Here is a 12,093-nt window from a genome sequence, read left to right as displayed (position 1 = left end):
TTCCCCCCCCCCCCCGACAGATAACTGCAATGATAACGAGATTCAGTGTTATTCTCTTCACCTGTCAATGGTCATAATGTTATGGCGGATCGGTGTATCAGTGTTCGTTATGTGTTATCTACATTTTCGGAAAGATATTAGTCATGTATTGACTTCATTGTTTTTCCATTGCTACTTTCGTGCAAAATTTCTTAACAGACTAACAATATTTCTAAAACCCACAATGTTGAAACACACATTGAAATAGCTTTGGCAGTGTAAAGTTTATCTTCAATCTCGCTAGCAGTTGCTCAATTGTTATGACTATTCCAATGAATAAGTTAGTAGATACTAATAAGCCTATTAATGGCTAATACGCTGTTTAAACGGCCAGTGACAAAAGCCCTACAATTCATAGATTCTATTTGTGGTGGAGGTAAACTTAATGAGAAGCATTAGTCAGTTTAATGCAATGCTTAAAGGTGTCAAGTGAAATATTCAAACTTGGCATGATGTCCAATATGACAATATGCTTGTTGTCCTTAAAAAATAGGGAACATTCCAATTGAGTAAGTACATCTGTGGTTGACTGAAATTAACAGTGTTACCATCTTCATCCATCGCCTCAAGCCTCGTCTGTTCTAACAAGCCTAGCCCCTGCCCTTTCCCTTCATCCAGTGCCATGTCCGAGTCCTTTACTTTTGTCTGTGTACTGTCCTAGGATGTTGCGTGTTTTGTATCTGATGTAAAGCATCTTTCGGTCCAAGAAAAGCGCTATATAAATTCAATGTATTATTATTATTATTATTATTATTGCTGCTCTATACAATGCTGTCCTACACTTTTTTTCAGTGTGCAAATTAAAACATGCTTTCTAATCTCAAACCACTGAGCAAAGTCCCCACTATAGCACTAACCAAAAAGCAGGGAATCTTTGCATTGAGTATGAAAGCACATCTATAGTGAAATTAACATTGCTGTGATTTTCTTTGTAAAATATCTCCCGCGGGGCAAATGTGTCACCACACACAATAAATACTTAACGTTAATAATGACTACAGACTTGCTGATGCAGATATTTCATTATGCAGACAATTTTGTCATGCTTTTTGTGGATGTAGATGGGAATGGGATTGTACTAGCTAGCAAAATTTTTTTCTCTACATAATAACAAAGGCTAACACTAATAGATTTGCTAATTGCTAATACTGTTTACTAATTTAGCTAGGTGTTAAAGATACAGTTGGGTGAATAAACAAATGTTAATGATTTGCAAACTATGGTTCAAATTAACTACCACATGTAAATTAGACTTTATCCTATTCGTAACATCAACAACTTTCCTATAGTGCCAACCAATTGTCTTGGGCTAACACTAACTAACATGACAAGATAACATGGGTTGCTTCAATAAGCTAGATAACAGGTTGTCTTTAATACCATAAAATGGCAGTTGCTTCAATGCATTTAGGGGTGTGGTCCTGGTCAAGACAATCTCCTGAACTCCAAACTGAATGTCAGAATGGGAAAGAAAGGTGATTTAAGCAATTTTGAGCGTGGCATGGTTGTTGGTGCTAGACGGGCCGGTATGAGTATTTCACAATCTGCTCAGTTACTGGGATTATCACGCACAACCATTTCTAGGGTTTACAAAGAATTGTGTGAAAAGGGAAAAACATCCAGTATGCAAGACTGCAAGATGCTGTGGGCAAAAATGTCTGGTTGATGCTAGAGGTCAGAGGACAATGGGCTGACTGATTCAAGCTGATAGAAGAGCAACTTTGACTGAAATAACCACTCGTTACAACCGAGGTATGCAGCAAAGCATTTGTGAAGCCACAACACGCACAACCTTGAGGCGGATGGGCTACAACAGCAGAAGATCCCACCGGGTACCACTCGTCTCCAGTACAAATAGGAAAAAGAGGCTACAATTTGCACAAGCTCACCAAAATTGGACAGTTGAAGACTGGAAGAATGTTGCCTGGTCTGATGAGTCTCGATTTCTGTTGAGACATTCAGATGGTAGAGTCAGAATTTGGTGTAAACAGAATGAGAACATGGATCCATCATGCCTTGTTACCACTGTGCAGGCTGCTGGTGGTGGTGTAATGGTGTGGGGGATGTTTTCTTGGCACACTTTCTAGGCCCCTTAGTGCCAATTGGGCATGGTTTAAATGCCACGGCCTACCTGAGCATTGTTCCTGACCATGTCCATCCCTTTATGACCACCATGTACCCATCCTCTGATGGCTACTACCAGCAGGATAATGCACCATGTCACAAAGCTTGAATCATTTTAAATTGGTTTCTTGAACATGACAATGAGTTCACTGTACTGAAATGGCCCCCACAGTCACCAGATCTCAACCCAATAGAGCATCTTTGGGATGTGGTGAAACGGGAGCTTCGTGCCCTGGATGTGCATCCCACAAATCTCCATCAACTACAAGATGCTATCCTATCAATATGGGCCAATATTTCTAAAGAATGCTTTCAGCACCTTGTTGAATCAATGCCACGTAGAATTAAGGCAGTTCTGAAGGCGAAAGGGGGTCAAACACAGTATTAGTATGGTGTTCCTAATAATCCTTTAGGTGAGTGTATTTCCTTTGTTCAGATTGCAGAAGAAATAATGCTATGATGTTGAATCAATGTTACAGGGACTGTGCATTTTCTTTTAGCTGCTTGAGATATTAAAAACTGGCATAGCTTCATACTACAACAGAGTGTGAACCTTTAAAGCAGGAAAACATAAATACTCTCTGTATACAATTTCATTCCCATAATATGTTTACCTAAACAATTTTAAGGCAATTTTCTTGGTATTTTTACGGCTATTTTTTTACTGATTTCTATTAGGAAAATACAATTTTTTTTTACTCAGAATTATGCATGTGGTGGTTTGTTCTTCAACTTTTCTTAAAATTTGATTTAAAAAAAAAGACTAATCACAATATATTTGTTATATTAAATCGTAACCCCTGTATCGCGATATGTATTCTTACCAATACACAGCCCTAATATGTATTCACATTTAATTCTGTTCGTAAGTACAAATTATTGATAGATTGACGAGTCTATAACAGCGACTGCTAAATTACTTCAATATAAATTATATCATAGGGCATGAATATATGTAAAATATCCAAAACATTGTGATGTATAATTTTGCTGCACGGATATTGTCAGAACATTTTTTTGCAGCCATAATTAAGTAGGATAGCTACATCTAAGTTATGAAAGTGGGAGCAATGTTTGCATTGTTCTCAGCTCCATGGGAAAATGTTTAGAATGTAAGAAATGTATTTTAAGATGCTCCTTAAAAAAATTGTAGAATGAATTCAATTGTCTTAAAGATTATCCCAACAGGGAGGCGCCTCTGATATTCTGCTGGGTGACTCGCAGACATTGTCTAACACCAAGTCCCTAACCACACAACACATAATCCGTTTTGATCCAGATACACTCCTGAAATCCACAATACAAATCAATTAATTAACTTTGTATTGATACAAATGAATTGTTGCCCAATCGGTGCATCAATATATGCTTATTTTCTTTTCAGGATGGAGAGGTGAGCAGGCTGAGTCGGGAGTTGGAGAAGGTCAAAGAGGAGGTCAACTCTCACCTCATCAAGGTCAAATGGGCGCAGAACAAACTGAAGAGTGAGACTGATGCCCATAAGGTAAATGTAACTGCATTTCTTCAGACATAATCAAGAGCTTTAGTTGTTCTTTAGAATTAGAAAGACTAAATGGTTTAATGGTGACGACAATTGATCTAAATTACCTTGACCATGGTATTTTATTGTTCCTGTCAAAAGCAGTGGTTCCAGCAACTCAGAAACCATAGAAAACCATGTTGTGTTCCACTCCTTTCAGCTAAGAACAGGAAGACATGGCTACAGTGGGCACGTGATCCCCAAAACCAGAAAATGTAACATTGGAAAAACATTGTATGGTCTGACAAACCTCAAATCTGCTGCGACATGCAGATGGCAGGGTCTGAATATGGCAAATTACATGAATCGATCCTGCCTTGTGTCAACACATGCTGGTAGTGGTACTGGGAATGTTTTCTGGCCACACATTAGAGCGCTTAATACCAATTTATCATAATTGCCACAGTGTTCCTAAGCATTTTAGCTGACCTTTATAGCCCCGGTCTACCTCCTTTTGAAGTATGACAACGCACCTCACCATCATCTCAAGCTGGTTCCACAAACATTACTTTTGTTTATTCCAATAGCATTAACAGTCCTCAGATTTCTTATAATATTTTGTTTAGTTATTTATTTTAACCAAACAAAATACACTGAGGCTCACACATGAACACACACAAGTATGTACAGACTTAATTTTGGTTATTTGAATTTTCAACTTACCGTGCCCATCGATAATGTAATGACTGACACAGGAAGAGTGCTGGTTTCAAGCGCAAAACACAGTAGGAGCAAGAGGTCTCGTTTTCTTAGTATGGGAAAATGGTCAGCAACACAGTGTGTCAGAGCAGGCTGAAAATCCAAAGTGTTTTACATAGCATGACAAATTATCTTTGTGAATAAACCCTGCAATGGCGGGATTACACTGTTAACACTCTCCCAGTTGTGCCGTTACTCTTTGTGAATCAATGTATAATAAATTCACACGTGTTTTGTTTTCTAATCATTTAAAATGAGGGATGAATTGATATTTTAGCCATCTTTTTTATTGAAGAGAATAGTGTTAGGAAGGAACAGAAAGGGCAGTGGGCAGATACTTCTTGTTCATTTGGCAGTGGTCAGCGGCTAAGATCACTAGACTACCCTAGGCCACTTGATATTCTGTTCTGTTTTTTTCCATGATATATCCTGGAAAGCTGAATGATTAGTATATCAATGCAAACACAGAGACAGCAGATTAAAAACATTGTATCAAAAATAAAATCCAAAACACATGTAAATCCACACAGCCAATCTTGATCCTTGAATGTGTTCTTCATTTGTATAATCTTAATGATACAAATGTAATGTTTTTATGTTTCTTTACTGTCGTACCATACTGTACTAGTTTTGTTGGTAAAACTCTATTTCAGAAGTAAACAGCTTTTTGAAAATCTATTTGTTGGGTATCATTGTTTCCAATATTGCTATAATGCAATTGAGAAAAACAAACATTAATTGGCTTAATCTGACCACAGGAGACTAAAGACAAACTACGAGATACCACCGCCAAACTGACCCAGGCTAAGGAGGAGACTGAGCAAATCCGCAAGAATTGCCAAGATATGATCCGCACATATCAGGTGTGTGCGTGCGTGCCGTGCATGCGCATCTTTGTTTTTTGGACAATTCTAATTAAAGCAGCTTGTGACTTTCTCTCCTGAATTCAGGCTTGTTTCTGTTCTCTAGGGGGCAGTGGAAGGCTGTGTTCTTTGATATGCAATCTGCAGCCCTTTATGTATCAAGATGCACAGATTAGCAATGCTGCTTGATCACAATTAATAGTATGACGGGGACCTGGTCCTAGTTCAGCAGTCTTACTGTAGATTACTTTTTTTTACCAATCAGGCATTGATTGAAAGGCGGCACCATGCAGACACCTTTCCATGAATAATTTATGGTTATTCTCACTCTGTCATTCCCTTGAATATAATTTATTTCCTCCCTTTTTTATAATTGCTCTCTAATCTTCCTTTTCTTCTATTTGTCTTGCCACATCAGGAATCAGAGGAAATCAAGTCAAATGAGTTGGACGCCAAGCTACGCGAGACCAAAGGGGAATTAGAGAAGAAAAAACAGGAACAGACAGACCAGCTGGAGGTCAGACAAAACCACAGTCAACACTGCCCCATACTTGAAGAGACATTGACAATATATGACGTTGTTCACTACAAAAGGACATCAGACAGCCCCGCCATGAGCAATCCTGTTATTATATATATTTTTTGGCAATCAGCTTCAAAAAGAACAAATTAACAGGATGTAATTTCATAGTATTTTTGGGAGGTTTTGTTTTAATAAGGAAGCTTTAATGTGATTAGCGTAGCTCAAAGTTTTTTTGCTGGTTTGCGTTTCCATTGCCTTTTGAGCTCTCTCCAGATTCAAACCATTTACATATTGCTTCTAAGAATAATAAAAGTTTCAATGGGAAAGAAGTTAATTGTTTGAAATAATAGTAACCTATATTCTGAGGAAGAACAAGGAATGATGCCGTTCCTAATCCAGGCACTTCCCATCCAACCTGTGCAACTAGGCAGTTCTCCACCCTAGTGGCATCAAACCACTGCAACTTATCAAGAACATGTTTTGTTCAACCTTTCCAATGTCTGACTCTGCCTAGTCAATGCTGTTCTCCGTCCTGGCACTTCAATAGTGGGACCAACCCATCTTCATTCTGAAATATCAAAAACCCTACCTGAGTAAAGAGTATATGGGGAAAAGAGTATAAGGGGAAATCCACTGTTAGACATTGTGGCGTTATTGGAGGATTATGAGTTATTGGAGGTGTTTCAAATTACATTTTGCACCACAGTAGTATTTCTGATATTTTTTTGCTGGGAGAGGTCAACCACTGGCAGATGTAATTGGTTTAACAAGCCTACTGTCTGATCTAAAATTAAAAATGTGTGGCCTTTGTGCATCGTAGATTACTTGATCATATTCGTGACACAGGGCTCCAGACTAACCATTTCCCCTGTTGGCAACTGGGTCTTTCTGTTAGTCGCACTAGCATTTGATTCCTTTGCACCCAAAAAATAAACATATATGTTAAAGTTTAACAAATATTTGGCATATTACTTCATTTCTACACTAAGATGACTTCAGTCATTGCACTGTATGTTTAGACTGTTTTTCCTTAGATCCATGTTTGGTTGGGCTGTCCCCGACTTAAATTTTCTATAGAGGACATGTTAGACAAGGTCAACTTTATACGTGTGACTGAAATGTATCACATAAAATGTTTGGGGTTCCCAAATGTAGTATTTCTTTTGTGACAGAACATATATATATATATATATATATATACAATCGTTATGTCACAAAGTTTTATCAAATCACATTAGTGGGGAAGAATAATAACCAGATGAGCCTGCAGTCACCTTAGATCAGTAATGCTCTCCCTGAGTGCGAGAGTTAGTAAATAGAGATACAGTCTAATAATGACTTCACATTATTTATGAACTTATACATGTTTTAGACTTGTTTTTGATATTCTTCATTATTCCCTGTTTATGAAATCAAGGTGTTTGATGCTTTTAGGTACTGTTCCATTATATAATGAGGACCCAATAAGGAACTAAAGAGGGTTACTGCCCAGTTACCAGAACTATACATGTTCCTGACCTGACTCACTGCAGCTGCTGGTCTTACAGATTCAGCTGTTACAACATTACTCCTCATGTTTCTCCTGATATTACTGAATGCATTCTTCCATGTTGTAACAATTTGTGAATTGAAAGTGAGAATTAGAAAATATTGTCTTACTTGCACAACAGCAGAGCATATCAATTAAATGAGGCACAAGGAATTCAAGATATTCACTAACCTCTACTGGTGCATAATTTGAGAATAGGCTCAGCGAATTATAATGGAGTATAATGCTTGTATTGTTGAGGAAGTTTTGTAATCCAAACAATTCATTGTCAATACGCTGTTAATGTATAATGACAAATCAGACATTCCAAAGTGTTGTAGGAAAGCATACTTATGTTTGTAAGATTTGCTGTGGAAAATATTCTAAAATGTTTCTTAATTCTTTACCTGTTCAAGAAAACATACTGGAAGATCATCATATCCAAAACACATGCTGTTAGCTAACCTAATGAATGCTCTGCACTGCTTTACAGATGCATCGAGCAAAGGCCAAGGAGCTAGAAGACCTGAAGAGGACATTCAAGGAGGGGCTGGATGAACTTACCACCCTGCGCACAAAGGTGTGTATCCGTATGTCTTATTGTTACTATTGGCCAAGCAGATCAGAACTTTACACAGCCAACCTTTTTATGAGCTACTAAGATTGGTCAAAAGACCACGACAGATTGAGATGTTGCTTGCCTTTGTGCAAACTGCAATTGTTTTATACATTTCACATGCCTAAAAATAAAATCAGAATCAGAACAAGGTAAAGATTCATTGACAGCAGGTATAAACGGTGCAATCACATACAGCTCCGGAAAAAATTAAGAGACCACTGCACCTTTTTCTTTCCTTTCCAAAAAATTTGAAAAAGAAAGTTTTGTGTGAGGAACCAAAGAGTTCAATTTGGAGTGGTCTCTTAATTTTAACCCTTCTGTTCCTCACTCAAAACCTTCCTTTTTGGAAAGGAAAGAAAAAGGTGCAGTGGTCTCTTTTTTCTGGAGTTGTATGTTTTGGGTTTCATTGTCTACTCTGTTCCGGGTCACAGGTGAAGTGCCTGGAGGATGAGAGGCCTCGTTGGGAGGATGAGCTCTCAAAGTACAGAGAGATCATTAACAGGCAAAAAACTGAGATTGCTAGACAGAGAGATAAGTTGGGAGAGATCCAAGCCCTGGAACAACAGCACCAACGGTGAGCCTACGTACATAAATGCACACCTATATGAATGAACAGTCACACTCGCTCTCCTATACCCACACACTTATCACCACAGATGCAACGAACATTTCCTTTCAGCACCAAATGTGATTATGAAAGAAAACCCAGCGGCTGGCACTGATACAGGCCAGACTGAGATGGATTTGGACCGACATTCTGTTAATCAATAATACTCTTTATCTCCAAACAATTTTCTGTTCCCAGACAAATAATTACAGAGTGAGCTGTGTTTTGTAAACATTATGCGTTGCCTAAGTTTCTGAAAATGACATTATTTTTGAAGGAGTGCACAGTGCAATAATGAATTCTGTTTTTGCACACACCCACTAGACAGTAGGCGCTTCCCAACCGAAATATGCAAATACATGCTGGAACATGCCAGTAGGATTGTGCTGACTTGTGCTTAGTTTTGCCCACCTCTTTGCTTATTATATGCAATTTGTTTAATTTTCTTCAATTGGAACCTATAGGGTAAGTCAAGGAAATGCTTTCAAGTTCCCTCCACACATGCAAACACAGATACACACTGGTTGGTTGACAAGCCTGCATAATGGCATGGCTTGTTTGACCATAGTGTGTGACCTTGTGATTGAATGTGAATTCAATGAATTCAAAAAAGTGTTGTTCTGTCCGATCTCTTCCCGTTCTCATCGATTTGACAGCACTGGAAAGAAAAGTGCTACACAGCAGAGGTTGAATTTCCATCCTAGTTTTCTCACCTGTCTGAGCCCTCTGAGGACAAATTAATGGGGCATTGAAAAGGTAGCAAGTAGCACACAAAGTCAGTGGTGACATTCTTATGTACTTTTGCTGATTGCTACTTTGAGGGACATTTAACTTGCAGTAGCTTTGATGTTCTCTCATCTACCTTAGTTATATGAAAGTACTATAACTATGGTTAATTGTCTGCTAGATTACAAAATGTATTTGTTATATTCACACATGCAGTGTGCCTCCCTCAGGGATGAACAAGAGATGGCCAGTTTACGAGAGGAGGTGGAGAGCGTCAACATCCAGATTGGCGAGCTCCAGCGGGATGTGCAAGGCAGCCGGGAGAGGGAGGCCGAGCTCCTTGGCTTCACAGAAAAGCTGAGCAGCAAGAATGCCCAGTTGCAATCAGAGAGCAACAGCCTTCAGGCGCAGTTGGACCGACTGAGCACCAACTCCATGGAGCTGCAGGGACGACTGGATGAGACACAGACGGCACTGGCAGACCAGGTGAGTTGACAACACAGACATTTTTCCATTTCTATTTCTCCAATGATTTTTCAGGTTCATTTGCAGTAATATCTATTTTTCCCAAGGGAGAGTAAATGATCAGACTAAAAATAAGTTATCTGTGATGTAGTAACGCAATAGAAGAAAACAATACATTGCTAACTATGCAATATGAAAAAAGGCCTTTTAATTACAGCATGGTTGGGTTGAGTTCCATTGAAGTCCAGTGAATTTACAAAGGGAAACAACCTACCTGATTAAAATGTATGAATTAGAATTTTTTCCACATATGCTGAGAACTTGTTGGCTGCTTTTTCTTCACCTACAGTTCAACTCATCAGAATGCAGAGGTAGCCATGCTGGTTGAGGGTGTCTTGAACTCTAAATTACAGACATTTAACAGCATAACACCCCCACACCATCACACGTCTTCCTTCATGCTTTACAGTAGGAACCACAAATTTGGAGATCATCCGATTACCCACTCTGCTTCTCACAAAGATACTGGTTGGAACCACAAATCACATTTTTTTGGGGAGTCATCAGAGGATAGGATGGAAGGAGGAAGCTTTCCACCAGTCTGTCAACTTCAGGAGTGCTTTCTTTGCAGGAATTTGTCCATAAAGGCCTGACTCATTTAGGGACTGTAGGGGGAGGTATCATCTGCTCTATTGAGCATGACACACACAAATACACACTCTGGATTTTTTTTTTTAAATCAAGCCTTTTACTTGATTCTAGTGAGCTAGTTCAACAACAAATTGTGAGAAGTCTTGGGGACCAGGCTTGGAATTCTGTCGTTTTAGGGGCAAGGCCCCTGGTCGATTTTCAAAGGTATGCATCTGTGCATGCTTTTGGGGGTAATAATATAGGCTTTATCAAAATGTAATTATTATATATTAAATAATTTTAATTGCGGGCTGCAATAAAACTCTACGGTGGTAGTGCGATGATTTCTTGTGGATTTTCGTACACATCCGGGCATACTTTTTTGGTCAGTATAGACAAAAACTTAGCTGGCTACAACATTCAGTAGCTATGTTATAGTAACCCTCAACTAAAACTGTTTACAGTTATACAGTGTTGCAACTATTTCTCGTCTTTTTGAAAATAAGTCTGTTATCGTCACCTAGTGATGGCCATTTGAGGCTTCATTAGCGTTATTTTAGCAGCAGGAAATTATGCTGGCAGCACTCTGATTTTCTTTATCACAAAAAAAGCCCTAGTTGAAATGTAAAAGTCAATATAGTTAAAAATCTAGTCTGTGAAAAAGAACAGACAAAGAATAACATTGGAATGGACATTAAACAAAATGTACATACTAGATTAAGTATATTACCTTATATATTTCAATGATGGCTTTTATTTAAAAAAAGAAATTCTGAGTTAGCGCTGCTAGCATGATATAATATCCTGCTAGAAGAACGGTAATGAAGCCTCGAAAGGCCATCATTATCGTCACCTATATTGATAGATACTGTATCGATGTCATTCACAAATGGCTAATTAGCTGTTAAAACGGTCAGTGGCAAAATAGGGTTTGTTGAAGGTAGACAAAAACTTCACTGGCTAAAACCTTCCGTAGCTACCTTATAAGGCTAAAATTAAACTGTTTACTTTTATATTGCAACTATTTCTTGTAGATTTTCGAATTATATCTTAAACAGTTTGCTGACTACACAATTCTCTCGTGTTTTCACTTAACGAAAAAGTCCATTATTGTCACCTACAGTGAGGGGGAAAAAGTATTTGATCCCCTGCTGATTTTGTTTGCCCACTGACAAAGAAATGATCAGTCTATAATTTTAATGGTAGGTTTATTTGAACAGTTAGAGACAGAATAACAACAAAACAATCCAGAAAAACCTATGTCAGAAATGTTATGAATTTATTTGCATTTTAATGAGTGAAATAAGTATTACTACCAAAGAAATATTCTGATTGGATATTTTTGTCTTTGATATTTGCCCATCTTTTTCCAACACAGATTGAAGAAATTCAATAGGAATATCATTACAATTAAGACAAAAACAATATTAAACCAGTGAAAACAAAGTTGCATGTTATAATAGATAAAAAATAAGTACAGATTTTTATCTATCCTTAGTCCCTCTCTGAGGGCATAGAGGGCCCTAATGGGTTCCTCACTGGTCTTATGGAGCCTTCGGTAAACAAAACCCATGACTGCTGCCTTTCAGAATAAGAGTTGAGCACCCCTGTTCTTCAAACCTGTTTTTTTGTCTAATTTAGTCCCTAATTCTCTGACTTGCATATTTAATACACCCTACAGACTCACCGTCTCCAGAAGGAGGAGGCCCTGCGACAGGATGACGTCCAGG

At 38.2% G+C, this 12,093-nt stretch overlaps 1 protein-coding gene across 2 annotated transcripts in view; it reads left to right on the top strand.

The window, feature by feature from the left end:
- The window catches only part of ccdc186 (coiled-coil domain-containing protein 186), a 79,776-nt gene that overhangs the window by 41,014 nt on the left and 26,669 nt on the right, over positions 1 to 12,093 (top strand). For both annotated transcript variants that reach the window (XM_010905298.5, XM_010905299.4), the window contains exons 6-12: positions 3,548 to 3,667; positions 5,161 to 5,265; positions 5,684 to 5,782; positions 7,810 to 7,896; positions 8,367 to 8,509; positions 9,499 to 9,754; positions 12,045 to 12,093. The exon at positions 12,045 to 12,093 is cut by the window's right edge and continues 141 nt beyond it. In XM_010905298.5, coding sequence (XP_010903600.3) covers positions 3,548 to 3,667; positions 5,161 to 5,265; positions 5,684 to 5,782; positions 7,810 to 7,896; positions 8,367 to 8,509; positions 9,499 to 9,754; positions 12,045 to 12,093 — 859 coding nt within the window. The remainder of the gene's footprint in view (positions 1 to 3,547; positions 3,668 to 5,160; positions 5,266 to 5,683; positions 5,783 to 7,809; positions 7,897 to 8,366; positions 8,510 to 9,498; positions 9,755 to 12,044) is intronic.

Source organism: Esox lucius, chromosome 5, assembly GCF_011004845.1.
Source record: "Esox lucius isolate fEsoLuc1 chromosome 5, fEsoLuc1.pri, whole genome shotgun sequence".
Classification (NCBI taxonomy): domain Eukaryota; kingdom Metazoa; phylum Chordata; class Actinopteri; order Esociformes; family Esocidae; genus Esox; species Esox lucius.
This window is presented reverse-complemented; position numbering and strand designations above follow the sequence as displayed.